Raw genomic sequence first — 25,054 nt, forward strand, 5'->3', positions numbered from 1 at the left:
ATTAATCACAGGTGGGTCAGAACCAGCTGGATCAGAACCAGCTGGGTCAGTTAATCACAGCTGGGTCAGAACCAGCCGGGTCAGTTAATCACAGGTGGGTCAGAACCAGCTGGGTCAGAACCAGCTGGGTCAGTTAATCACAGCTGGGTCAGAACCAGCCGGGTCAGTTAATCACAGGTGGGTCAGAACCAGCTGGATCAGAACCAGCTGGGTCAGTTAATCACAGGTGGGTCAGAACCAGCTGGGTCAGTTAATCACAGATGGGTCAGAACCAGCTGGGTCAGAACCAGCTGGATCAGTTAATCACAGCTGGGTCAGAACCAGCTGGATCAGTTAATCACAGCTGGGTCAGAACCAGCCGGGTCAGAACCAGCTGGATCAGTTAATCACAGGTGGGTCAGAACCAGCTGGATCAGAACCAGCTGGGTCAGTTAATCACAGCTGGGTCAGTTAATCACAGGTGGGTCAGAACCAGCTGGGTCAGTTAATCACAGGTGGGTCAGAACCAGCTGGATCAGAACCAGCTGGGTCAGTTAATCACAGCTGGGTCAGTTAATCACAGCTGGATCAGAACCAGCTGGGTCAGAACCAGCCGTCTGAGGCCCGGCGGCAGAACAGGGAAATGTGAGTAACTGAGAACAAAGCTGTGAATCAGTTTGGTGAGGCAGTCTGAGGCAGTCTGAGGCAGGAAGACTGAAGAAGAGTTCAGACCTCAGCAAACCGTTAAACTGTGAGAAAAGGACAAAATATTTTAACCCTTTAAGCTCCTCCAAGTTTATTTAACTTGTTTTTTTTTATTTTTTATTTATTTAATTTATTTATTATTATTATTATTATATTTATATATTATATTTTATTATTATTTATTTTTTAAATGATTTTTTGGGGCTTTTTATGCCTTTCTTATATAGGGCAGCGAAGAGAGACAGGAAGCAGCGGGCAGAGAGAGGGGGAATAACACGCAGCAAAGGCCCGTCCGATGCGGGATTCGAACCAGGGCCCGCTGTGCCCACTACGCCACAGACTGCCCCTTTATTTTACATTTTAACAACGACCAGAGAAGAAGAGACATGGGGAAATGCTGAGTGGGACCCGAAGCTTAAGAAGGTGGCCATTTAATCATCATCACTGATGACATCACGGATGACATCACGGATGACATCACGGATGACATCACGGAGTCTACAGCTGGTGAACACTGGATTTTGAAAAGATTTCCAGGTTAATTAAATGTGTTTTTAACTCCTGATGTTCAGAGAGTGAAACACACAAATAAAAGCATTTTTTCAGGAGGTTTCGCTCAGAATCTTCAGAACTCAGCTGAGCTGTTGAAATGTGTTATTTTGTTATTTTATGTTTTTAAGAGAAGACACACTTTCAGCTTCTTGTTTTATATTTGGATCTCAGCTCTTTGAAGCTTTTAATTTATTCAACAGAAACTGATTTTTACAATTAAAAAAAATCTTGAATAAGTTCATTTCTTTTTTTTTTAATACTCTTTTTATTGGTTTTTCAGTTATAAGTGTACAAAGATTATAAAAACAAAACTGAGAACAAAACAAACCAACAAACAAAGATCCCAGCTCAAACCAACACGAGCTGCAATATGTATCTCTACATATATATAAAATATATATATCCATGCATACACGTACAAAATCAGCCAGATGACAGGAGACAGGTGAAGAATCGCGTGTTTGAAATAAACAAAATGAAAGAAAGTGAAAAGCAGTCGGCCCTGCTCTCCCAGGGACCGATGATCAGTTAAAGTTTCTGTGAGAAGGAGTTCAACGGTTCCCAGATCCTCCAAAACGTGTCTGATTTATGCTTAAGGTCAAGAGTCAACGTCTCAACAGGAAAGGAGCAGAAATCTGTGTTAACCACATGGAGTTGGCCATCTCAGCCAAATACAGACAGAAAGAGGAAGTTTTTACCAGTGACCTCCTGGATTACTGTGTACCCCCTCCCAGAAAGTCTGCACACGGTCACACATGAATAAATGTCCCTTTATGTATTTTACATTGATAGCAAAGGTTAGAGGTGCCAGGAAACATTCTCTGGAGGCGAACGGGTGTGTAATGGGTTCTTAAAGAAAAGTAAAGTTCTGTTCATGTATGGAGATTGAGGTACATTTAGGGACGACCCCGCGACAGATCCTGTCCCAGTCAACAGGACCAACGTCACCTCCAGATCGCGTTCCCATAACAGCTTCAAAGAGTCATAGCTTGAAGAATCAAAATAATAACCTGACGACGTCACGATTCTAGTCAGAATGTGAGTCTGATACCGCTGGATAGAGTTCTGAGTATGGGGCGCGTTTCAGCCGAACCAGGAGAAAAAATGCCTCTTCGCTCAATTGGACAGACCTACAACCAATCAGAGCAACGTAGCGTGTGACGTAGATTAAGCAACACACACGGCAAAAACCTCTTTTCTATCGATAAAAGCCTTTATCGCGTTCCTCTGTTCGTCTTTCAAAATGAATGCAATGTGGAGATCCTGCAGAACAGACTCGATGGCAGAATCTACACACCCGAGCTCTCCGGCGGCAGCCATGTTTGTTTCAAACGAAGTCAAACCAAGCGCTCTGTGGTGACGTAGCCGATAATGTTCCTGTTGATCATCTGTGCATCATCGAATAAAGCCCGCCCTGGCGATCTGATTGGGTCGACCGATTCTTGGTCGGGCATAATGATTTCCCAACCGAGCAGAGCCAGACCCAACTTTTATGGGCGGGGCTAAGTTCGGCCGGCACCCAGGCTATCAAAATAAAGAAGTCAAACATAAATCTTTGAAATTAGTTTTTTGGGAGACTTAGTCAAAATGATTATGTTTTCCAATTAGGACAATAATCCCAGGCGAATCTTGCCTGTCCTCAGAAGAGACCCTGTAAAGTGGCGAATTTGAAGATATTTGTAAAAATCTTTGTGAGGAATATTAAAATCCGCGCTGACTTTTAAAGTGATTTAACAGAGTCGGAGTCCAACAGGTCCATAAGGTTAGATAAGCCCTCAGATGCCCACTCCATCAAACCAATACTCCCAGTCTGCACCGGTGGATCTGGATTCAGAGCTAAAGAGATCGGAAAGAGATGACGGGAGGAATTTTTAAGTGTTTTTTCACATCTCGCCAAACTAGTAATGTGTTACAAACAGTTATGTTATTCTTGAGATGATTTAGCGGATCTACATTACTGATAAAAGGGGTGAATAAGATAAATTTAAAGTCTGTTTTTTCTGAATATTACTCTTAAGTATAATTATTTTATATCCATAAATATATTAATAAAAACTCCAAATAAATGTAAATAAAATGAATCAATAAATTAGAAGAAAGATGATTTAATAACAGTCCAGTCTGTTTGTAGTTCTGAATCTGGTCACAAGCGCAGAGCTGAGGTGGACTTTACTCAGACTGCATTACCCAGAATTCCAGAGGTCTGCGGAGGAGGTGGGAGGGGCCTCACCTGCCCACACCTGCAGAGGATTGAGACGCTGAAGACTGAGGGAAGAGAAGTGAAGCGTGCCGGAGAGAAACATGTTGCCGAGGCTGAACTGAACCGAACTGACACAAACTAAAGGTGTCTGAGCCGGGCCGAGCCGGTCCAACTTCAGTCTGACCCAGGTCCGCCTGGTTCGGTTCAGAGTCCAGTTTCTCAACTTCGATCTGAAGCAGGAAGTGAAGCCGCAGCCATGGTGAGTTCTCCGACTTCATTCCTTCATGAGAAAAACAGAAAGAGTTTAAAGCAGGTACAGTCCTGGTCCTGGTCCTGGTCCTGGTTGTGGTCCTGGTCCTGGTTCTGGTCCTGGTCCTGGTTCTGGTTCTGGTCCTGGTTCTGGTCCTGGTTCTGGTCCTGGTTCTGGTCCTGGTCCTGGTCCTGGTTCTGGTCCTGGTCCTGGTTCTGGTTCTGGTTCTGGTCCTGGTCCTGGTTCTGGTCCTGGTCCTGGTCCTGGTCCTGGTTCTGGAACTGATCCGAATCCTGGTGCTGGTTCACTCCCCAAAGTCCAGATTCTCAGTTTGTTAGAATTAATTTAACTTCCTGAATAAAAAGTTTATTTATTATTTAAATAAACGATCAGATAAATAAAAATTAAACGCATTTTTATTGATTGGTTGATTGATTTCAATATGACCAAAAATAAACAAGTTTCGGGTAAATATATTAAAAAAAAAAAACATACACATTAAAACATTTAAATTAAAATGTTTACAAACACATTAAAATGTTAAAGATTTAAATTAAATAAATACACAGTCTGTTTCCCCTCCTGGTTACCATGGTTACTCGTTTACTTTTGTTTTTACAGCGGGATCTGTAAACAATCTGTTTATTGGTTTTAGAATCAAACTGACCAATCGGGTCGCAGCAGGCAGGAGATGGTTTAACGTCACCGACCAAAGACGTTACGTTTTATTTACTCGTTCAGCATGTTTGTTTGTTTACCTTTATAATAAACATCTGCAGCACCCCCAGGGGCCCCCGGGGGCCCCCAGGCAGGTCAGTGGGGGCCAAACTCTCCCGGCTTAGACTTTGTTTTTTTTAAAATTTTGTTTAGTTAAAGTTTGCTCTGATGAGACGAGTTTTTTTTTAATTCTGTCGACTCTGAGTTCAGACTGTAACGCTCACACCCCGTGGCGTGCGGCGTCCTGCTGCTCGGCGTGTCCTCACAGGACTGAGGAATGCTGGGAATTCAGCAGGGATGGACCAGCAGACAGTGGGGCCCCGGGATATTTAGAAGGGCCCCCACACTGCAGCGTATCCTGAGTGGGGGAGGGGGGGGCTGATGACATCACACTGCGTTGATGAGGCGGCGCCGTTTGGAGAACTGACCATGAGCAGCTTTTCTCCCCAAAACTTTTAGATTTTTAGTGTCACTTTGGGAAATTCTTTTTCTTTGAAATGAAAGTTAAAATAAATATTCATTTAAAGTAAAAAGCTCATTTTCATAGGTATTAAAAATGAACTGATGGATTTCTTCAATCAAGGGATTGATTTATTTATTTATTTTTTTAAATTTGTTTATTTAGTCATTTACTATTATTATTATTATTAGTTAGTAGTAGTATTTTTTTTTTACTAGAATTGGTATTATTATTGTTGTTAATACAATCATTGTAAATATTAAATAAAATGTTGAGCTACTTGACTAATTTGAATTTCCCACATTGGGGGATGAATAAAGTCTTTTTCTATTCTATTCTTCGTCTTGTTTTTCTAACCTGGAGCAGGACGCCATCTGAATTTCAACTCCAAATTATTATAAATGTTCATTCTTATTGGTTTATTTGAAGGAAACGAAGGGTCACGTGATTTTATCTGAAGAACATCATCAGCTGACAACTTTAACTTTGTTGATGGTTTCATAACTTTGATGCCCCCCCCCCCTCCCCCAGGGCAGCAAGGAGCGCTACCATTGGCAGGCCCAGAACGTGAAGGTGAGCGGGGTGGACGACATGGTTCTGCTGTCCAAGATCAGCGAGGACGCCATCACAGACAACCTGAAGAAGAGATTTATGGACGACTACATCTTCGTATCTTTAACAGTCACATGACGCGTGTTTCATTAAATCCGTGCGTGAGTTCTGGTTCTGCTCCTTGACCCGCTCGTGTCAGACGTACATCGGGCCGGTGCTGATTTCAGTGAATCCGTTTAAACAGCTGCCGTATTTCACCGACAGGGAGGTGGAGCTGTACCAGGGAGCGGTGAGTGTAACGCACGGTAACGCACAGTAACGCACGGTAACGCACAGTAACACACGGTAACGCACAGTAACACACGGTAACGCACAGTAACACACACGGTAACGCACGGTAACACACGGTAACGCACAGTAACGCACAGTAACACACGGTAACGCACAGTAACACACAGTAACACACGGTAACGCACAGTAACACACGGTAACGCACAGTAACACACGGTAACGCACAGTAACGCACAGTAACACACGGTAACGCACAGTAACACACAGTAACGCACAGTAACACACAGTAACGCACGGTAACGCACAGTAACGCACGGTAACGCACAGTAACGCACGGTAACGCACAGTAACACACACGGTAACGCACAGTAACACACGGTAACACACGGTAACGCACAGTAACACATGGTAACGCACAGTAACACACAGTAACGCACAGTAACGCACAGTAACACACACGGTAACGCACAGTAACACACGGTAACGCACAGTAACGCACAGTAACACACACACTAACACACACACTAACACACACAGTAACACACACTGTAACACACACAGTAACGCACAGTAACGCACAGTAACACACGGTAACGCACAGTAACGCACAGTAACACACACGGTAACGCACAGTAACACACGGTAACGCACAGTAACACACACGGTAACGCACAGTAACACACGGTAACGCACAGTAACGCACAGTAACACACACGGTAACGCACAGTAACACACGGTAACGCACAGTAACACACGGTAACGCACAGTAACACACACGGTAACGCACAGTAACACACGGTAACGCACAGTAACACACACGGTAACGCACAGTAACACACAGTAACGCACAGTAACACACGGTAACGCACAGTAACACACGGTAACGCACAGTAACACACGGTAACACACACGGTAACGCACAGTAACGCACAGTAACACACGGTAACGCACAGTAACACACGGTAACACACACGGTAACGCACAGTAACGCACAGTAACGCACAGTAACACACACGGTAACGCACAGTAACACACGGTAACGCACAGTAACGCACAGTAACACACACGGTAACGCACAGTAACACACGGTAACGCACAGTAACACACGGTAACGCACAGTAACACACACGGTAACGCACAGTAACACACGGTAACGCACAGTAACACACACGGTAACGCACAGTAACACACAGTAACGCACAGTAACACACGGTAACGCACAGTAACACACGGTAACGCACAGTAACACACGGTAACACACACGGTAACGCACAGTAACGCACAGTAACACACGGTAACGCACAGTAACACACGGTAACACACACGGTAACGCACAGTAACGCACAGTAACACACGGTAACGCACAGTAACGCACAGTAACACACACGGTAACGCACAGTAACACACACGGTAACGCACAGTAACACACGGTAACGCACAGTAACACACACGGTAACGCACAGTAACGCACAGTAACACACGGTAACGCACAGTAACACACGGTAACGCACAGTAACACACGGTAACGCACAGTAACACACAGTAACACACGGTAATGCACAGTAACGCACAGTAACACACACGGTAACGCACAGTAACACACGGTAACGCACAGTAACGCACAGTAACACACACACTAACACACACACTAACACACAGTAACACACGGTAACACACACGGTAACGCACATGGTAACGCACAGTAACACACGGTAACGCACAGTAACGCACAGTAACACACACGGTAACGCACAGTAACACACGGTAACGCACAGTAACACACGGTAACGCACAGTAACACACGGTAACGCACGGTAACGCACAGTAACGCACAGTAACACACACGGTTACGCACAGTAACACACACGGTAACGCACAGTAACACACACGGTAACGCACAGTAACGCACAGTAACGCACAGTAACACACGGTAACGCACAGTAACGCACAGTAACACACGGTAACGCACAGTAACGCACAGTAACACACGGTAACGCACAGTAACGCACAGTAACACACACAGTAACACACGGTAACGCACAGTAACGCACAGTAACACACGGTAACGCACAGTAACGCACAGTAACACACACAGTAACGCACAGTAACGCACAGTAACACACACGGTAACGCACAGTAACACACGGTAACGCACAGTAACGCACAGTAACACACACGGTAACGCACAGTAACGCACAGTAACGCACGGTAACGCACAGTAACGCACGGTAACGCACACGGTAACGCACAGTAACAGACGGTAACGCACAGTAACACACGGTAACAGATGGTAACACACGGTAACGGACGGTAACAGACAGTAACGGACGGTAACAGACAGTAACGGACGGTAACACACACGGTAACAGACGGTAACACACAGTAACACACGGTAACGGACGGTAAGAGGGTAACACACACACACACGGTAACACTAACACACACACGGTAACACTAACACACACACAGTAACATACGGTAACAGAAAGTAACACACGGTAACACACGGTAACAGAAAGTAACACACACGGTAACACACGGTAACAGAAAGTAACACACACGGTAACACACGGTAACAGAAAGTAACACACGGTAACGGACGGTAACACACGGTAACAGACGGTAACGGACGGTAACGGACGGTAACAGACGGTAACACACGGTAACAGACAGTAACGGACGGTAACACACACGGTAACAGACGGTAACACACAGTAACACACGGTAACACACACGGTTACGCACAGTAACGCACAGTAACGCACAGTAACACACGGTAACGCACATTAACGCACAGTAACACACACGGTTACGCACAGTAACGCACAGTAACGCACAGTAACACACGGTAACGCACAGTAACGCACAGTAACACACGGTAACGCACAGTAACACACGGTAACGCACAGTAACGCACAGTAACACACACAGTAACGCACAGTAACGCACAGTAACACACACGGTAACGCACAGTAACGCACGGTAACGCACAGTAACGCACGGTAACGCACACGGTAACGCACAGTAACAGACGGTAACGCACAGTAACACACGGTAACAGATGGTAACACACGGTAACGGACGGTAACGGACGGTAACAGACAGTAACGGACGGTAACAGACAGTAACGGACGGTAACACACACGGTAACAGACGGTAACACACAGTAACGGACGGTAACACACACGGTAACAGACGGTAACACACAGTAACACACGGTAACGGACGGTAAGAGGGTAACACACACACACACGGTAACACTAACACACACACGGTAACACTAACACACACACACACAGTAACATACGGTAACAGAAAGTAACACACGGTAACACACGGTAACAGAAAGTAACACACACGGTAACACACGGTAACAGAAAGTAACACACGGTAACGGACGGTAACACACGGTAACAGACGGTAACAGACGGTAACGGACGGTAACGGACGGTAACACACACGGTAACAGACGGTAACACACGGTAACGGACGGTAACAGAGGGTAACACACACACACACAGTAACAAACACACACAGTAACATACGGTAACAGAAAGTAACACACGGTAACACACACGGTAACACATACGGTAACACACACGGTAACACACGGTAACACACACGGTAACACACACACCTGGACAGTGACCCTTTACCTGTAACCCCCCGCCCCTCAGGCTCAGTATGAGAACCCCCCCCACGTCTACGCTCTGGCTGACAACGTGTACAGAAACATGATGATTGACAACGAGAATCAGTGTGTCATCATCAGGTGGGTGGAGCTTCAAGTTTTCAGCTTTGACACATTTACTGGAAGTCTTTATAGTCTGAATCTTTATAGTCTGAATCTTTGTCTCTCAGCGGTGAAAGCGGAGCTGGAAAAACCGTCGCTGCCAAATACATCATGAGCTACGTGTCCAAAGTTTCTGGAGGCGGAGACAAAGTTCAGGTCAGTACAAATAGTTCTGAATGCACATCGTGATCACATGAATCTATGTCATCACACACAAACACAGGCTGTGTTCGAAACCGCCTACTGCATACTACATACTGCATACTACATACTGCATACTACATACTGCATACTACATACTGCATACTGCATACTACATACTGCATACTGCATACTACATACTGCATACTACATACTGCATACTACATACTGCATACTGCACTCTGCATACTGCATACTGCATACTACATACTGCATACTGCATACTACATACTGCATACTACATACTGCATACTGCACTCTGCATACTGCATACTGCATACTGCATACTACATACTACATACTGCATACTGCATACTGCATACTACATACTGTATACTGCATACTGCATACTGCATACTACATACTACATACTGCATACTGCATACTGCATACTGCATGCTACATACTGCATACTGCATACTGCATACTACATACTGCATACTACATACTGCATACTACATACTGCATACTACATACTACATACTGCATACTACATACTGCATACTGCATACTGCATACTACATACTCATCGATCAGACAGTATGCAGAGCGTTTACCCACAATGCATTTCGCTCCTGCCCGAGCCAAAATCAGCCGGCCTGAAGCTGATTTCTCTTAAGCTCTAAACTCTGTAAACTTTAGCAACATTTGAAACATTTTCAGGTGAGAAAGTAGTCGTTTAGATCCCCAACGTGTTGAAAACCTGACAAAATACCGGCTGTTTACTATTTTGTTCCCACGAATTCGGCGCTACTAAAGCTAGCCGCAGTGAGCTAACGCACTTCCTGTTATTTTCACTAAATAAAATACCCGTTGCCTTTTATCATAGGGAAAGCCATTACCATACAATTGGTGCTTTTGTTTTGAAAACAGGAAGTGAACCTACCCTCGTTGTAGCTAGCTTGAAACTGCCGTTTTGACAGGAAATGACGATCGGCGACGTCACGTTACGTTGCATCTTGGGTAGTTTGAGTATGAGTAGTAACCTCATGATGCATACCCAACATTTAGGAGAATCTAGTATGCATCCGGGAACTTAAAAAAGTTAAAGTTAGTATGAGTAGTAGGAGAAGTATGCGGTTTCGAACACAGCCACAGACTGATATCTGTCTGTTTACACACCGTTGCCATGGTTGCAGTGGCTGACTCTTCTTCTGTGGACAGCACGTGAAAGACATCATCCTGCAGTCCAACCCGCTGCTGGAGGCCTTCGGAAACGCCAAGACCGTGCGCAACAACAACTCCAGCAGATTTGTGAGTATGAATGAGAGTCGGAGCCACGTGCTCACGCCTCCAGACGCCGGCTGACGCTCGCGTGTTCCTTCAGGGAAAATACTTTGAGATCCAGTTCAGTCGGGGCGGAGCTCCCGACGGAGGGAAAATCTCCAACTTCCTGCTGGAGAAGAGTCGGGTCGTCTCCCAGAATCCAGGAGAGAGAAACTTCCACATCTACTACCAGGTACCGCCACACACCTAATGTGTTCTGTGTGAGCTCTGCACCTGCCGGCTGTCTGACGCACCTGTGTGATGTCAGCTTCTGGGCGGAGCCAGTGCGGAGCAGCGGGAGAACCTCGGCATCACGACCCCCGACTACTACTACTACCTGAACCAGTCGGGAACCTACACTGTGGAGGACGTCGAGGACAAGAAGGAGTTCTCTGACACCACGGTGGGGGGCCGCCAGTCTCGACTGCCCCTGTGTGACTGCCCCTGTGTAACTGCACCTGTAACTGCCCCTGTGTAACTGCACCTGTAACTGCCCCTGTGTAACTGCACCTGTAACTGCCCCTGTGTGACTGCCCCTGTGTAACTGCACCTGTGTAACTGCCCCTGTGTAACTGCCCCTGTGTGACTGCCCCTGTGTGACTGCCCCTGTGTAACTGCCCCTGTGTGACTGCCCCTGTGTGTCTGCCCCTGTGTGACTGCCCCTGTGTGTCTGCCCCTGTGTAACTGCCCCTGTGTAACTGCCCCTGTGTGACTGCCCCTGTGTGTCTGCCCCTGTGTGACTGCCCCTGTGTGTCTGCCCCTGTGTAACTGCCCCTGTGTAACTGCCCCTGTGTAACTGCCCCTGTGTGTCTGCCCCTGTGTGTCTGCCCCTGTGTGACTGCCCCTGTGTGTCTGCCCCTGTGTGACTGCCCCTGTGTAACTGCCCCGGTGTAACTGCCCCTGTGTAACTGCCCCGGTGTGACTGCCCCGGTGTGACTGCCCCGGTGTGACTGCCCCTGTGTGTCTGCCCCTGTGTGTCTGCCCCTGTGTGTCTGCCCCTGTGTGACTGCCCCTGTGTGTCTGCCCCTGTGTGACTGCCCCTGTGTAACTGCCCCTGTGTAACTGCCCCGGTGTGACTGCCCCTGTGTAACTGCCCCGGTGTGACTGCCCCGGTGTGACTGCCCCTGTGTGACTGCCCCTGTGTGACTGCCCCGGTGTGACTGCCCCTGTGTGACTGCCCCTGTGTGACTGCCCCTGTGTGACTGCCCCGGTGTGTCTGCCCCTGTGTAACTGCCCCGGTGTAACTGCCCCGGTGTAACCTCTGTTGCCCTCAGGGCGCCATGGCGGTTGTGGGTCTCTCGGCGGACGAACAGGACTCGGTTCTTCAGCTGGTTGCAGGAATTCTTCACCTGGGAAACATCGGCTTCAGAGAGGAGAACAACTACGCGGTGGTGGAGAGTCAGGACTGTGAGGCGCCCCTTTACCCATGATGCACTGCAGCGACACGCTGATTCTATGCTAACCTGTTGCTCTGCCCCCCCCCCCAGTCCTGGCCTTCCCCTCCTTCCTGCTGGGCATCCCTCAGGACGGCCTCTGCAGTAAGCTCACCAGCAGGCTGATGGACAGCAAGTGGGGCGGCCGGACCGAGTCCATCGCCGTCACCCTGAACACCGAGCAGGCCTGCTTCTCCAGAGACGCCCTGGCCAAGGCCCTGTACACCCGGCTGTTCGACTTCCTGGTGGATGTGAGTCAGATTCAGGTTTCTGTGGTTCTGCTGGTTCTGTGGTTCTGCTGGTTCTGTGGTTCTGCTGGTTCTGTGGTTCTGCTGGTTCTGCTGGTTGTGCTGGTTCTTCTGGTTCTGCTGGTTCTGTGGTTCTGCTGGTTCTGTGGTTCTGCTGGTTCTGCTGGTTGTGCTGGTTCTGCTGGTTACTCAGAGGTTCTGTGTCTGTGTGTCAGTGTGTTAACAAAGCCATGCAGAAGGACCAGGAGGACCTGAACATCGGAGTCCTGGACATCTACGGCTTTGAGATATTCCAGGTACGAACACGCTTTACTTTCATCTGGAAACAGACGCCAGATGTTCTGGAATCATTCCTGAATTAAAGAAGTAGGAACACCTCCTGTGTGTGTTAGCTTCGCTGAGGTTCATCAGCGTTTACAGTGAAACGTGTTGGTGGTTAAAAGCTAAATCACCGTCAGAGGGAGGTGGAAACCGGCTCAAACCTAACCCTTTAGAAAGGAATTCAGCTTTTAAAGGGACCAAGTGTGTGTTTTCTTTACTTTGTCAGTTTCTTTCACCTCATTTTCTCTCCTGCTCCCGGTCAGAAGCTCATTCTTCTAGAGATGAGGAAAATATGTATTTAATTCATTATTAGGAATAATCCAAGAGAAGAATTACAAATAACAACAAAAAGCAAACGTGTTGGTGTGAACAAAGACCCGAATGTAGCGTCAGAACTGAGGATTAACGACGAGGAAGTCTCCGTCTTTACTGACCAAACCGATTTGGTTACTTTTTACGACGCTGTTGTGGAGCTGGTTTTTTGTGTTTTGTTTAGGTTAAACTCTTCTTTTACCAAACCAGTGGCTGGTTAGAACCCAGTTTCTATGGCGAGCTGCCGCTCTGCAGCTTAAGTTTGTGACGGCGGACCGGCCCGGTCGCTGAGCGCAGGAGGTGATGGTTCAGCTCCAAAGGAAAGATGAACCTGCGACTGAGAGCGAGATGATCTCACCTCCTGTTTCCCAGCGTTTCAAACCAAATCAGCACGGCGCTCAGAGTTCTGTTCAAGGTTCTGGGCCAATATGGCGGCACCGGCGGCCAATATGGCGGCACCGGCGGCCAATATGGCGGCACCGGCGGCCAACATGGCGGCACCGGCGGCCAATATGGCGGCACCGGCGGCACCGGCGGCCCATATGGCGGCAGGTGGCCCATATGGCGGCAGGTGGCCCATATGGCGGCAGGTGGCCAACATGGCGGCACCGGCGGCCAATATGGCGGCACCGGCGGCCAACATGGCGGCAGGTGGCCAACATGGCGGCAGGTGGCCAACATGGCGGCACCGGCGGCCAACATGGCGGCACCGGCGGCCAACATGGCGGCACCGGCGGCCAACATGGCGGCACCGGTACCGGCAGCCAATATGGCGGCAGGTGACCCATATGGCGGCACCGGTACCGGCAGCCAATATGGCGGCAGGTGACCCATATGGCGGCACCGGTACCGGCAGCCAATATGGCGGCAGGTGACCCATATGGCGGCACCGGTACCGGCAGCCAATATGGCGGCACCGGTGGCCAATATGGCAGCAGGTGACCCATATGGCGGCACCGGTGGCCAACATGGCAGCAGGTGACCCATATGGCGGTACCGGCAGCCAATATGGCGGCACCGGTACCGGCAGCCAATATGGCGGCACCGGTACCGGCAGCCAATATGGCGGCAGGTGACCCATATGGCGGCACCGGTGGCCAACATGGCGGCCCCGCCTACATGTCTTTGGTTGCAGCAGCCTGTTGCTCTGCAGGTTGTTGAACAGCATTCTGGGAAATGCAGGCCAGTGAAAGCGGGTCCTCGGGGACCATTTTAAGGAGACGTCCCAAAACCTTTATGATGATCAGCGATTGGTTGGTTTCTCAGATTATTGATGACTTTCTTTTCCAGAAAAACGGCTTTGAACAGTTCTGCATCAACTTTGTCAACGAGAAGCTGCAGCAGATCTTCATCGAGCTCACCCTGAAGGCCGAACAGGTGAGATCAGCAGAGTTGGGATTTTAAACTCAAAGGTTAAAAATCTGTTGCTTTCATGGAGCTTTTCATCATTTGAGATGAATTAGTTCAAATCTGAGACGATGAAGTTATTTAAATGTGTAAAATAATGGTGCGTCTGCAGGAGGAATACGTTCAGGAGGGAATCAGATGGACGCCGATCGAATACTTTAACAACAAGGTGGTCTGTGACCTCATCGAGTCCAAACTGGTGAGTCCACCAGTCGATTCATTTAGATTCATTTGGGACAGAAAAAGTGTTCAGCCAAACATAAACCGTCCGGATCCTTTCCCAGAATCCTCCTGGCATCATGAGCATCCTGGACGACGTGTGCGCCACGATGCACGCCAAAGGCGAGGGGGCGGACCAGACGCTGCTGCAGAAGCTGCAGGGACAGATCGGGACCCACGAGCACTTCAGCAGCTGGAACAAAGGATTCATCGTCCACCACTACGCCGGCAAGGTCCTCACTGAGCCTGCAAACCCCCCCGTGTGTTTACTGAGCGCACCTGTGCTGTGTTCACAGTGTGTGTGTGTGTGTGTGTGCGTGTGTGTGTGTGTGTGTGTGTGTGTGTGTGTGCGTGTGTGCGTGTGTGTGTGTGTGTGTGTGTGTGTGTGTGTGTGTGTGTGCGTGTGTGTGTGTGTGTGTGTGTGTGTGTGTGCAGGTATCTTATGATGTCAGAGGCTTCTGTGAGCGGAACAGAGACGTGTTGTTCAACGACATCATCGAGCTGATGCAGAGCAGCGAGTTGTGAGTCATTTTTATTTATAAAGCGCCAAATTACAACAAATGTCATCTCAAGGCACTTAGATAATAAAGTCCAATTCAAGCCAATTGGAGTTCAATTCATTGTAATCATAATCCAATTCGTTCATATAGAGCCAATTCAAAAACAGTTTCCTAGCTAAGGAAACCAGCAGATGCACTGAAACTTTGTTTTCGGTCCAGTCTCCCGTCCTGAGCAACTGTGATGTGTTTGTGGTCAGTCCGTTCATCAGAGCTCTGTTCCCGGAGAACCTGGAGGCGGAGAAGAGAGGGCGGCCGTCGACAGCCGGCATCCAGATCAAGGTGAGGCCGGCGATAACGCCCCCACAATGAGGCGTTCGGGGTCACAGGAACAGCGGGTGACCTGCCCTTCCTCCCCAGAAACAAGCCAACAGCCTGGTCCAGACCCTGATGAAGTGCACCCCCCACTACATCCGCTGCATCAAACCCAACGAGACCAAACGGCCCCGGGACTGGGAGGAGAACCGGGTCAGGCACCAGGTGGAGTACCTGGGCCTCCGAGAGAACATCAGAGTCCGGCGAGCTGGATACGCCTACCGACGACCCTTCAGCAAGTTCCTGCACAGGTCAGAGCTCAGGGGGGGGCGGGAGCCGGAACCGGAACTGGGGGCGGGAACCGGAGCCGGGGGCGGGAACCGGAACCGGGGGCGGGAACCGGAACCGGGGGCGGGAACCGGAGCCGGGGGCGGGAACCGGAGCCGCGGGCGGGAGCCGGAACCGGGGGCGGGAACCGGAGCCGCGGGCGGGAGCCAGAACCGGAACTGGGGGCGGGAACCGGAGCCGTGGGCGGGAGCCAGAACCGGAGCCGCGGGCGGGAGCCGGAACCGGGGGCGGGAACCGGAACTGGGGGCGGGAACCGGAACTGGGGGCGGGAACCGGAACCGGAACCGGGGGCGGGAACCGGAGCCGCGGGCGGGAGCCGGAACTGGGGGCGGGAGCCGGAACCGGGGGCGGGAACCGGAGCCGGGGGCGGGAACCGGAGCCGGGGGCGGGAACCGGAGCCGGGGGCGGGAACCGGAACCGGGGGCGGGAACCGGAGCCGGGGGCGGGAACCGGAGCCGCGGGCGGGAGCCGGAACCGGGGGCGGGAACCGGAGCCGCGGGCGGGAGCCGGAACCACACGCTAACGTGGAGCGGTCTAACGGGGCGCAGGCTAACGTGGCGTCTCTGTGCAGGTACGCCATCCTGACCCGGGAGACCTGGCCCCGCTGGAGGGGCGAGGAGCGCCAGGGAGTCCTGCACCTCCTCAGCTCGGTCAACATGGACCAGGACCAGTTCCAGCTGGGAAAGACCAAAGTCTTCATCAAAGCTCCGGAGTCGGTAGGAGACTGTGCAACAGATCCTGGTATCAGAACCTGGATCCTGGTTCTGTTGTGGTTCTGAGGATAGATGGTTCAGGTTCTGGTTCTCCTTTCCGCAGCTCTTCCTATTGGAGGAGATGAGGGAGAGGAAGTATAACGGCTACGCCCGCGTCATCCAGAAGGCGTGGCGCAAACACATCGCCGTCCGGAAGTACGTCAAGATGCGGGAGGAAGGTAAGGCGCAGTTTCCCGGAGCGGCGCCCGTTCTGGCCGAGCCCGTTCTGGCCGAGCCCGTTCTGTGCGGCGCCCGTTCTGGGCCGAGCCCGTTCTGGCCGAGCCCGTTCTGTGCGGCGCCCGTTCTGGCTGAGCCCGTTCTGGCCGAGCCCGTTCTGTGCGGAGCCCGTTCTGGCCGAGCCCGTTCTGTGCGGCGCCCGTTCTGGGCTGAGCCCGTTCTGGCCGAGCCCGTTCTGTGCGGCGCCCGTTCTGGCTGAGCCCGTTCTGGCCGAGCCCGTTCTGGCCGAGCCCGTTCTGGCCGAGCCCGTTCTGTGCGGCGCCCGTTCTGGGCCGAGCCCGTTCTGGGCTGAGCCCGTTCTGTGCGGCGCCCGTTCTGGGCCGAGCCCGTTCTGGCTGAGCCCGTTCTGTGCGGCGCCCGTTCTGGCCGAGCCCGTTCTGTGCGGAGCCCGTTCTGGCCGAGCCCGTTCTGTGCGGCGCCCGTTCTGGGCTGAGCCCGTTCTGGCCGAGCCCGTTCTGTGCGGCGCCCGTTCTGGCCGAGCCCGTTCTGTGCGGCGCCCGTTCTGGGCCGAGCCCGTTCTGGGCTGAGCCCGTTCTGGGCCGAGCCCGTTCTGTGCCGAGCCCGTTCTGGGCCGAGCCCGTTCTGGGCCGAGCCCGTTCTGGGCCGAGCCCGTTCTGGGCCGAGCCCGTTCTGGGCCGAGCCCGTTCTGGGCCGAGCCCGTTCTGGGCCGAGCCCGTTCTGGGCCGAGCCCGTTCTGGCCGAGCCCGTTCTGGCCGAGCCCGTTCTGGGCGGAGCCCGTTCTGGCCGAGCCCGTTCTGTGCGGCGCCCGTTCTGGCTGAGCCCGTTCTGGCCGAGCCCGTTCTGTGCGGCGCCCGTTCTGGGCTGAGCCCGTTCTGGCCGAGCCCGTTCTGTGCGGCGCCCGTTCTGGCTGAGCCCGTTCTGGCCGAGCCCGTTCTGGCCGAGCCCGTTCTGGCCGAGCCCGTTCTGTGCGGCGCCCGTTCTGGGCCGAGCCCGATCTGGGCCGAGCCCGTTCTGGGCCGAGCCCGTTCTGTGCGGCGCCCGTTCTGGGCCGAGCCCGTTCTGGGCCGAGCCCGTTCTGGGCTGAGCCCGTTCTGGGCCGAGCCCGTTCTGGCCGAGCCCGTTCTGTGCGGCGCCCGTTCTGGGCTGAGCCCGTTCTGGGCGGAGCCCGTTCTGTGCGGCGCCCGTTCTGGGCTGAGCCCGTTCTGGCCGAGCCCGTTCTGTGCGGCGCCCGTTCTGGCTGAGCCCGTTCTGGCCGAGCCCGTTCTGGCCGAGCCCGTTCTGTGCGGCGCCCGTTCTGGGCCGAGCCCGATCTGGGCCGAGCCCGTTCTGGGCCGAGCCCGTTCTGTGCGGCGCCCGTTCTGGGCCGAGCCCGTTCTGGGCCGAGCCCGTTCTGGGCCGAGCCCGTTCTGGGCTGAGCCCGTTCTGGGCCGAGCCCGTTCTGGCCGAGCCCGTTCTGTGCGGCGCCCGTTCTGGGCTGAGCCCGTTCTGGGCTGAGCCCGTTCTGTGCCGAGCCCGTTCTGGGCTGAGCCCGTTCTGGGCCGAGCCCGTTCTGTGCCGAGCCCGTTCTGGGCTGAGCCCGTTCTGGGCCGAGCCCGTTCTGGGCCGAGCCCGTTCTGGGCCGAGCCCGTTCTGGGCCGAGCCCGTTCTGGCCGAGCCCGTTCTGTGCGGCGCCCGTTCTGGGCTGAGCCCGTTCTGGGCCGAGCCCGTTCTGGGCCGAGCCCGTTCTGTGCCGAGCCCGTTCTGGGCTGAGCCCGTTCTGGGCCGAGCCCGTTCTGGGCCGAGCCCGTTCTGTGCCGAGCCCGTTCTGGGCGGAGCCCGTTCTGGGCCGAGCCCGTTCTGGGCGGAGCCCGTTGTGGGCGGCGCCCGTTCTGGCCGAGCCCGTTCTGGGCCGAGCCCGTTCTGTGCGGCGCCCGTTCTGGCCGAGCCCGTTCTGGGCCGAGCCCGTTCTGGCCGAGCCCGTTCTGGGCCGAGCCCGTTCTGGGCGGAGCCCGTTCTGGGCGGAGCCCGTTCTGTGCCGAGCCCGTTCTGTGCGGAGCCCGTTGTGGGCGGCGCCCGTTCTGGGCGGAGCCCGTTCTGGGCCGAGCCCGTTCTGGGCGGAGCCCGTTCTGGGCGGAGCCCGTTGTGGGCGGCGCCCGTTCTGGCCGAGCCCGTTCTGGGCCGAGCCCGTTCTGTGCGGCGCCCGTTCTGGCCGAGCCCGTTCTGGGCCGAGCCCGTTCTGGCCGAGCCCGTTCTGGGCCGAGCCCGTTCTGGGCCGAGCCCGTTCTGGGCGGAGCCCGTTGTGGGCGGCGCCGTCTGCAGTGACCTGTGTTTCTTCCAGCCTCCGACGTGCTGCTGAACAAGAAGGAGCGCCGCAGGAACAGCATCAACAGGAACTTTGTGGGCGACTACATCGGAACCGACCACCATCCCGAGATCCGGCAGTTTGTGGGCCGCAGAGAGAAGATCGACTTTGCCGACGTCGTGGTGAAGTTTGACCGAAGATTCAGGGTAAGAACCCCCCCCCAGATCTGATTGGCTGGTCCGTTCTCTCCCTTATCCGTCCTGTCGGCCAGCAGCCGGGCCGACGCCAACACGTGACCGCGTCCAGGAAGAAGTTGAGGTGGAAAATTGCAAAACTGCCTGGTTTTAAAGTCTGTTGACTTCCTGATGACCCCACCTCATTCTGTGATTCTGTTGTTGGTCATTAAGGGAGGCGAGTTTTAAATTCATCAGGAGGAGGTTCTATGGTTGACATATCCTGAGGAGTTTTAGCTCAAGGAAGTCATAAAGGGGCACCTCGTAAACTGTGCTCTCTCAGATCCTGAACAGAGTAAGGGGGCCATTTGTTCTTTGAGGTGACCCCCCACTATATAAATGAATGTGTGCGAGGGTATTCTTGGCTCTTTGTTCTGGGCGCCCAGACAAGAGACTTCAAACGCTATGTGCCTTTGAATAAACTTAAAGAAAGACTAAATCTGGATTTTCTCTTATTATTATTTGAGTAATCTTCTTACCCACTTTGATTTAAAAAAAAAAAAAATAATCCACAACAAAGTATTTCAGCTGCTCGCTTCCACCGCAGACCCGGAGAACCGACTCCATCCCAGGGTCGGGTTTAGAGAACTTTAGGACTGATGTGGGCGGGACTTAACAGCGTTCTGTATATAAGCCAGAACCAGAACAGGCCCAGGATGAATCTCGAGTCCAAAGTTTTCTTGTTGCTCCACAGACGGTGAAGCGGGACCTCATCCTGACCCCAAAGCTCCTGTACCTGATTGGTCGAGAGAAGGTGAAGCAGGGCCCGGATAAAGGTCAGATCCAGGAGGTTCTCAAGAGGAAGATCGAGCTCAGCAAGGTCCAGTCCGTTTCCCTGAGGTATGACACAGAACCAGAACCCCCATCAGAACCAGAACCAGAAGGGTTAGAAACAGAACTTACAAGCAGGGTCAGAACTAACTGAACCCAGTTCTGTGGCTCAGAAACAGCTGATGGTTTGTTTTCCTGTCCGTCTCTGATTGGTCCGTCTCTGAGTCTCTGATTGGTCGGTGCGTCTGTCCCTCTCTGATTGGTCGCTGCGTCTGTCCCTCTCTGATTGGTCGCTCCTTCTGTCCGTCTCTGATTGGTTGCTCCGTCTGTCCGTCTCTGATTGGTCCGTCTCTGAGTCTCTGATTGGTCGCTGCGTCTGTCCGTCTCTAATTGGTCGCTGGGTCTGTCCGTCTCTGATTGGTCGCTGCGTCTGTCCCTCTCTGATTGGTCGCTGCGTCTGTCCGTCTCTGATTGGTCGCTGCGTCTGTCCGTCTCTGATTGGTCGCTGCGTCTGTCCGTCTCTGATTGGTCGCTGCGTCTGTCCGTCTCTGATTGGTCGCTGGGTCTGTCCGTCTCTGATTGGTCGCTGCGTCTGTCCGTCTCTGATTGGTCGCTGCGTCTGTCCGTCTCTGATTGGTCGCTGGGTCTGTCCGTCTCTGATTGGTCGCTGGGTCTGTCCCTCTCTGATTGGTCGCTGCGTCTGTCCCTCTCTGATTGGTCGCTGCGTCTGTCCCTCTCTGATTTGTCGCTGCGTCTGTCCCTCTCTGATTGGTCGCTCCTTCTGTCCGTCTCTGATTGGTCGCTGCGTCTGTCCCTCTCTGATTGGTTGCTCCTTCTGTCCGTCTCTGATTGGTCGCTCCTTCTGTCCGTCTCTGATTGGTCGCTGCGTCTGTCCCTCTCTGATTGGTTGCTCCTTCTGTCCGTCTCTGATTGGTTGCTCCTTCTGTCCGTCTCTGATTGGTCGCTCCTTCTGTCTGTCTCTGATTGGTCGCTGCGTCTGTCCCTCTCTGATTGGTTGCTCCTTCTGTCCGTCTCTGATTGGTTGCTCCTTCTGTCTGTCTCTGATTGGTCGCTGCGTCTGTCCGTCTCTGATTGGTTGCTCCTTCTGTCTGTCTCTGATTGGTCGCTGCGTCTGTCCGTCTCTGATTGGTTGCTCCTTCTGTCTGTCTCTGATTGGTCGCTGCGTCTGTCCGTCTCTGATTGGTTGCTCCTTCTGTCTGTCTCTGATTGGTCCGTCAGCACCCTGCAGGACGACCTCTTCATCGTCCACGAGGAGGAGTACGACAGCGTCCTGCAGAGCGTCTTTAAGACGGAGTTCCTGAGTCTGCTGGTGAAGCGGTACCACGAGAGGACGGACCGGACGCTGCCGCTCAAGTTCAACAACCTGTGAGTGGCGCTCGCATCGCTCCAGCATGTTAAGATGTTCTGGTGGGGTTCAGGGTTTACGCCACACAGCTTCAGAACCGCTCTGTTCACCCCAGGCTGGAGTTTAAGGTGAAGAAGGGCGGCTGGGGTCCGTTCAGCTCCTCGGGCTCCAGGCAGGTCCAGTTCCAGGTGGGTCAGGGGGACGAGGCGGTCCTGAAGCCCAGCGGGAAGGTCCTGCAGGTCTCCGTCGGACCGGGTCTACCCAAGAACTCAAGTAAGTTCAGACCAGATGCAGCGACCGTGTCAGAACCTGTCATCACTTCCTGTTGGGCTGACATCACTTCCTGTTGGGCTGACATCACTTCCTGTTGGGCTGACATCACTTCCTGTTGGGCTGACATCACTTTCTGTTGGGCTGACATCACTTCCTGTTGGGCTAAAATCACTTCCTGTTGGGCTGACATCACTTCCTGTTGGGCTAAAATCACTCCCTGTTGGGCTGACATCACTTCCTGTTGGGCTAAAATCACTTGCTGTTGGGCTGACATCACTTTCTGATGGGCTGACATCACTTCCTGTTGGGCTGACATCACTTCCTTTTGGGCTGACATCACTTCCTGTTGGGCTGACATCACTTCCTGTTGGGCTGAAATCACTTCCTGTTGGGCTGACATCACTTTCTGTTGGGCTGACATCACTTTCTGTTGGGCTGACATCACTTCCTGTTGGGCTAAAATCACTTCCTGTTGGGCTAAAATCACTTCCTGTTGGGCTGACATCACTTCCTGTTGGGCTAAAATCACTTGCTGTTGGGCTGACATCACTTTCTGATGGGCTGACATCACTTCCTTTTGGGCTGACATCACTTCCTGTTGGGCTGACATCACTTCCTTTTGGGCTGACATCACTTTCTGATGGGCTGACATCACTTCCTGTTGGGCTAAAATCACTTCCTGTTGGGCTGACATCACTTCCTGTTGGGCTAAAATCACTTCCTGTTGGGCTGACATCACTTCCTGTTGGGCTGACATCACTTCCTGTTGGGCTAAAATCACTTCCTGTTGGGCTGACATCACTTCCTGTTGGGCTAAAATCACTTCCTGTTGGGCTGACATCACTTCCTGTTGGGCTAAAATCACTTCCTGTTGGGCTGACATCACTTCCTGTTGGGCTAAAATCACTTCCTGTTGGGCTGACATCACTTCCTGTTGGGCTGACATCACTTTCTGTTGGGCTGACATCACTTTCTGTTGGGCTAAAATCACTTGCTGTTGGGCTGACATCACTTCCTGTTGGGCTAACATCACTTCCTGTTGGGCTGACATCACTTCCTGTTGGGCTAACATCACTTCCTGTCTGTTCGCTGTGCAGGACCGACGAGGAGAGACAACCGTAAGAGCCGCTACATGGGCGGCCAAGCCCCGCCCACTAACCAGCATAACTCAGGTAGCTGTTCCAGAACCTTCAGGCGTCGGAACCTCTGGGTGTTGGATCCTGATGGTCTGTCTCTTCTGCAGCGCCTTATTCCAGAGGGGGCGGAGCTCCAAGGGGACACCGTGCATCCTCCAGAGGCTCCTTACTGAGGCAGCAGTCCAGCATGGACCAGCCCACCCTGCCCCGCCTCCAGAACCAGAACCGCGCCAGCCGAACGCCGCAGCACCATGACATGGGCTTCATGAACGTCCCTGACCAGGGCGCCGCAGGGTGAGACAGCCGGGAGCAGCGGTACGACCCGCGGATCCGAACTGGGTGCAGCCCCGTGGGACCGGGACCTGCTCCCAGTCGGCGTCTTCTTATCGGGTCGTCCATCAGGTTAAAGGTCAAACTGGGTCACGGTTCTCCCTGTTTCTTGTCTGCAGGCTGCATCGGCGCCGTTCAAAGGAGGTGAAACCGCTTCCAGGAGCAGGTCGCCCGAAGCCGAAGCCTCGGTCCCCTCAGTGCAGAGCTCTGTACGCCTACGATGCCCAGGACACCGACGAGCTGAGCTTCAACGCTGACGACGTCATCGAGATTCTCACCGACGGTACCGCGTGTGTGTGTGCGTGTGTGTGTGCGTGTGTGTGTGCGTGTGCGTGTGTGTGTGTGTGTGTGCGTGTTTGTGCGCGTGTGGAGCTCAAAGAGTGAAATGTTGTTCGACTTGTCTTTTAAATAAAGATTCAAACTAATTACAGGTTTCAGTTTTTGTTGGTTTTAATAAACTCTAAAGTTGTTCGGTTCTGACCCGTCTCTGTTTCCGTAGATCCGTCGGGTTGGTGGTTCGGCCGGCTGCGGGGCAGAGAGGGGATGTTCCCCGGAAACTATGTAGAGAAGATCTAGGCCTCCTCTCAGGGGTCAGAGGTCAGCGGAGCTTTCAGAACATCAGATGACCAAACAGGAGGCAGCTGTCAGTCAGCCGTGCTGCATCATCCGCAGAGGTCTGCGTCGGTCCAAACTGACATGGAAAGTCAGAATTAATCAACTTTTATAGAATTATTTTTTTGCCTCACGGTTCAATTTTTTTTCTTTTTAAAAAAAAAAAAAAACTTTTTCAGTTATTTGTCAGTTTTCTTCCCCCTGCAGCAGAAGTAATCTGAGTAAAATTGCTGGACACTACATTACCCAGAGTTCCTCAGGAGGGCCGTGCTGCTTTTACATGCTGATGGAAATGTGGCTTCTGGTCCAACTCGATGTTTTTACACACTTTTGTGTTTGTGGAAGTGGCCAAAAAAAAAAAAAGTTTGGAGATTATAGAGTCTGAAGGTTTTAGAAAATGTTGATGATTTTGCTTAATGTCTGATTTTAAGAAATAAAAACCGGTGTCAGCAGAACACGGAGCCTCCTGCTGAGATGGAAGGGTAAAACATGGGTTGTTGTTTGTCTTCAAACAGCTGAAATAACACCAAGATATCCAACATTAAAATAAGACTGAATTAAACGTGATGTCCGTCCGTCACAGACGAGCGGCTACGCGGTGACCTTTGACCTCTGATGTCAGGAGGCCGCTCAGAAATCAGAAAATAAACGCTGCTGAACTCGTCTGTTTCCAAACACTGGAACAGATTGTAAATTACATTTATTTTCCTCTTTATGGGAAAATTACAGCTTTGATCAATAAAGATAAATCATAACTTTGCCGGGACATTGTAATTAATTTCTGATTGAACAAGGTTTTTTTTTTTTGGTTTTTTTTAAGAACTTTATTTGCAACAAAGCAGAATAACGACATATAAATGTGTACATAACGTCAAAAAAAAAAAAAAAGAAGCCAGCCAAGGGGAGCATAAGGATAAGAATAATAATAAGAGAATAACAGTCACAAAACTCTTGCAAAAAGAAAACTATTGAACAAACTGACATATGTGCCGAGGAGTCTCGTGTAAAAAAAAACAAATAAAACAAAGATTTAGGA

General features: G+C 52.1%; 1 protein-coding gene across 1 annotated transcript; it reads left to right on the forward strand.

The window, feature by feature from the left end:
- The first annotated feature begins 3,449 nt into the window (after positions 1-3,449).
- myo1eb (myosin IEb) lies at positions 3,450-24,777 on the forward strand. The gene is made up of 27 exons (XM_075466419.1): positions 3,450-3,695; positions 5,395-5,532; positions 5,615-5,704; positions 9,384-9,478; positions 9,568-9,655; positions 10,865-10,954; positions 11,028-11,159; positions 11,235-11,369; positions 12,241-12,373; positions 12,454-12,650; positions 12,863-12,943; positions 14,571-14,657; positions 14,800-14,886; positions 14,972-15,139; positions 15,342-15,427; positions 15,664-15,745; positions 15,824-16,029; positions 16,638-16,782; positions 16,883-16,997; positions 19,334-19,503; positions 20,225-20,370; positions 21,541-21,687; positions 21,783-21,940; positions 23,038-23,112; positions 23,184-23,370; positions 23,526-23,689; positions 23,906-24,777. Exons 1-27 carry the CDS (start codon positions 3,693-3,695, stop codon positions 23,980-23,982), a joined length of 3,282 nt encoding a protein of 1,093 aa, XP_075322534.1. The 5' UTR covers positions 3,450-3,692; the 3' UTR covers positions 23,983-24,777.
- The last annotated feature ends 277 nt before the right edge of the window (positions 24,778-25,054 follow it).

The sequence above is a fragment of the Odontesthes bonariensis genome, chromosome 5 (genome assembly GCF_027942865.1).
Source record: "Odontesthes bonariensis isolate fOdoBon6 chromosome 5, fOdoBon6.hap1, whole genome shotgun sequence".
In the NCBI taxonomy this organism is placed as follows: Eukaryota; Metazoa; Chordata; class Actinopteri; order Atheriniformes; family Atherinopsidae; genus Odontesthes; species Odontesthes bonariensis.

Excerpts from the sequence above, each read along its gene's own strand:
- myo1eb (XM_075466419.1), top strand. Across the intron at positions 5,533-5,614 it reads TTATGGACGACTACATCTTC|ACGTACATCGGGCCGGTGCT; the intron begins GTATCTTTAACA and ends CGCTCGTGTCAG. Across the intron at positions 23,690-23,905 it reads CATCGAGATTCTCACCGACG|ATCCGTCGGGTTGGTGGTTC; the intron begins GTACCGCGTGTG and ends CTGTTTCCGTAG.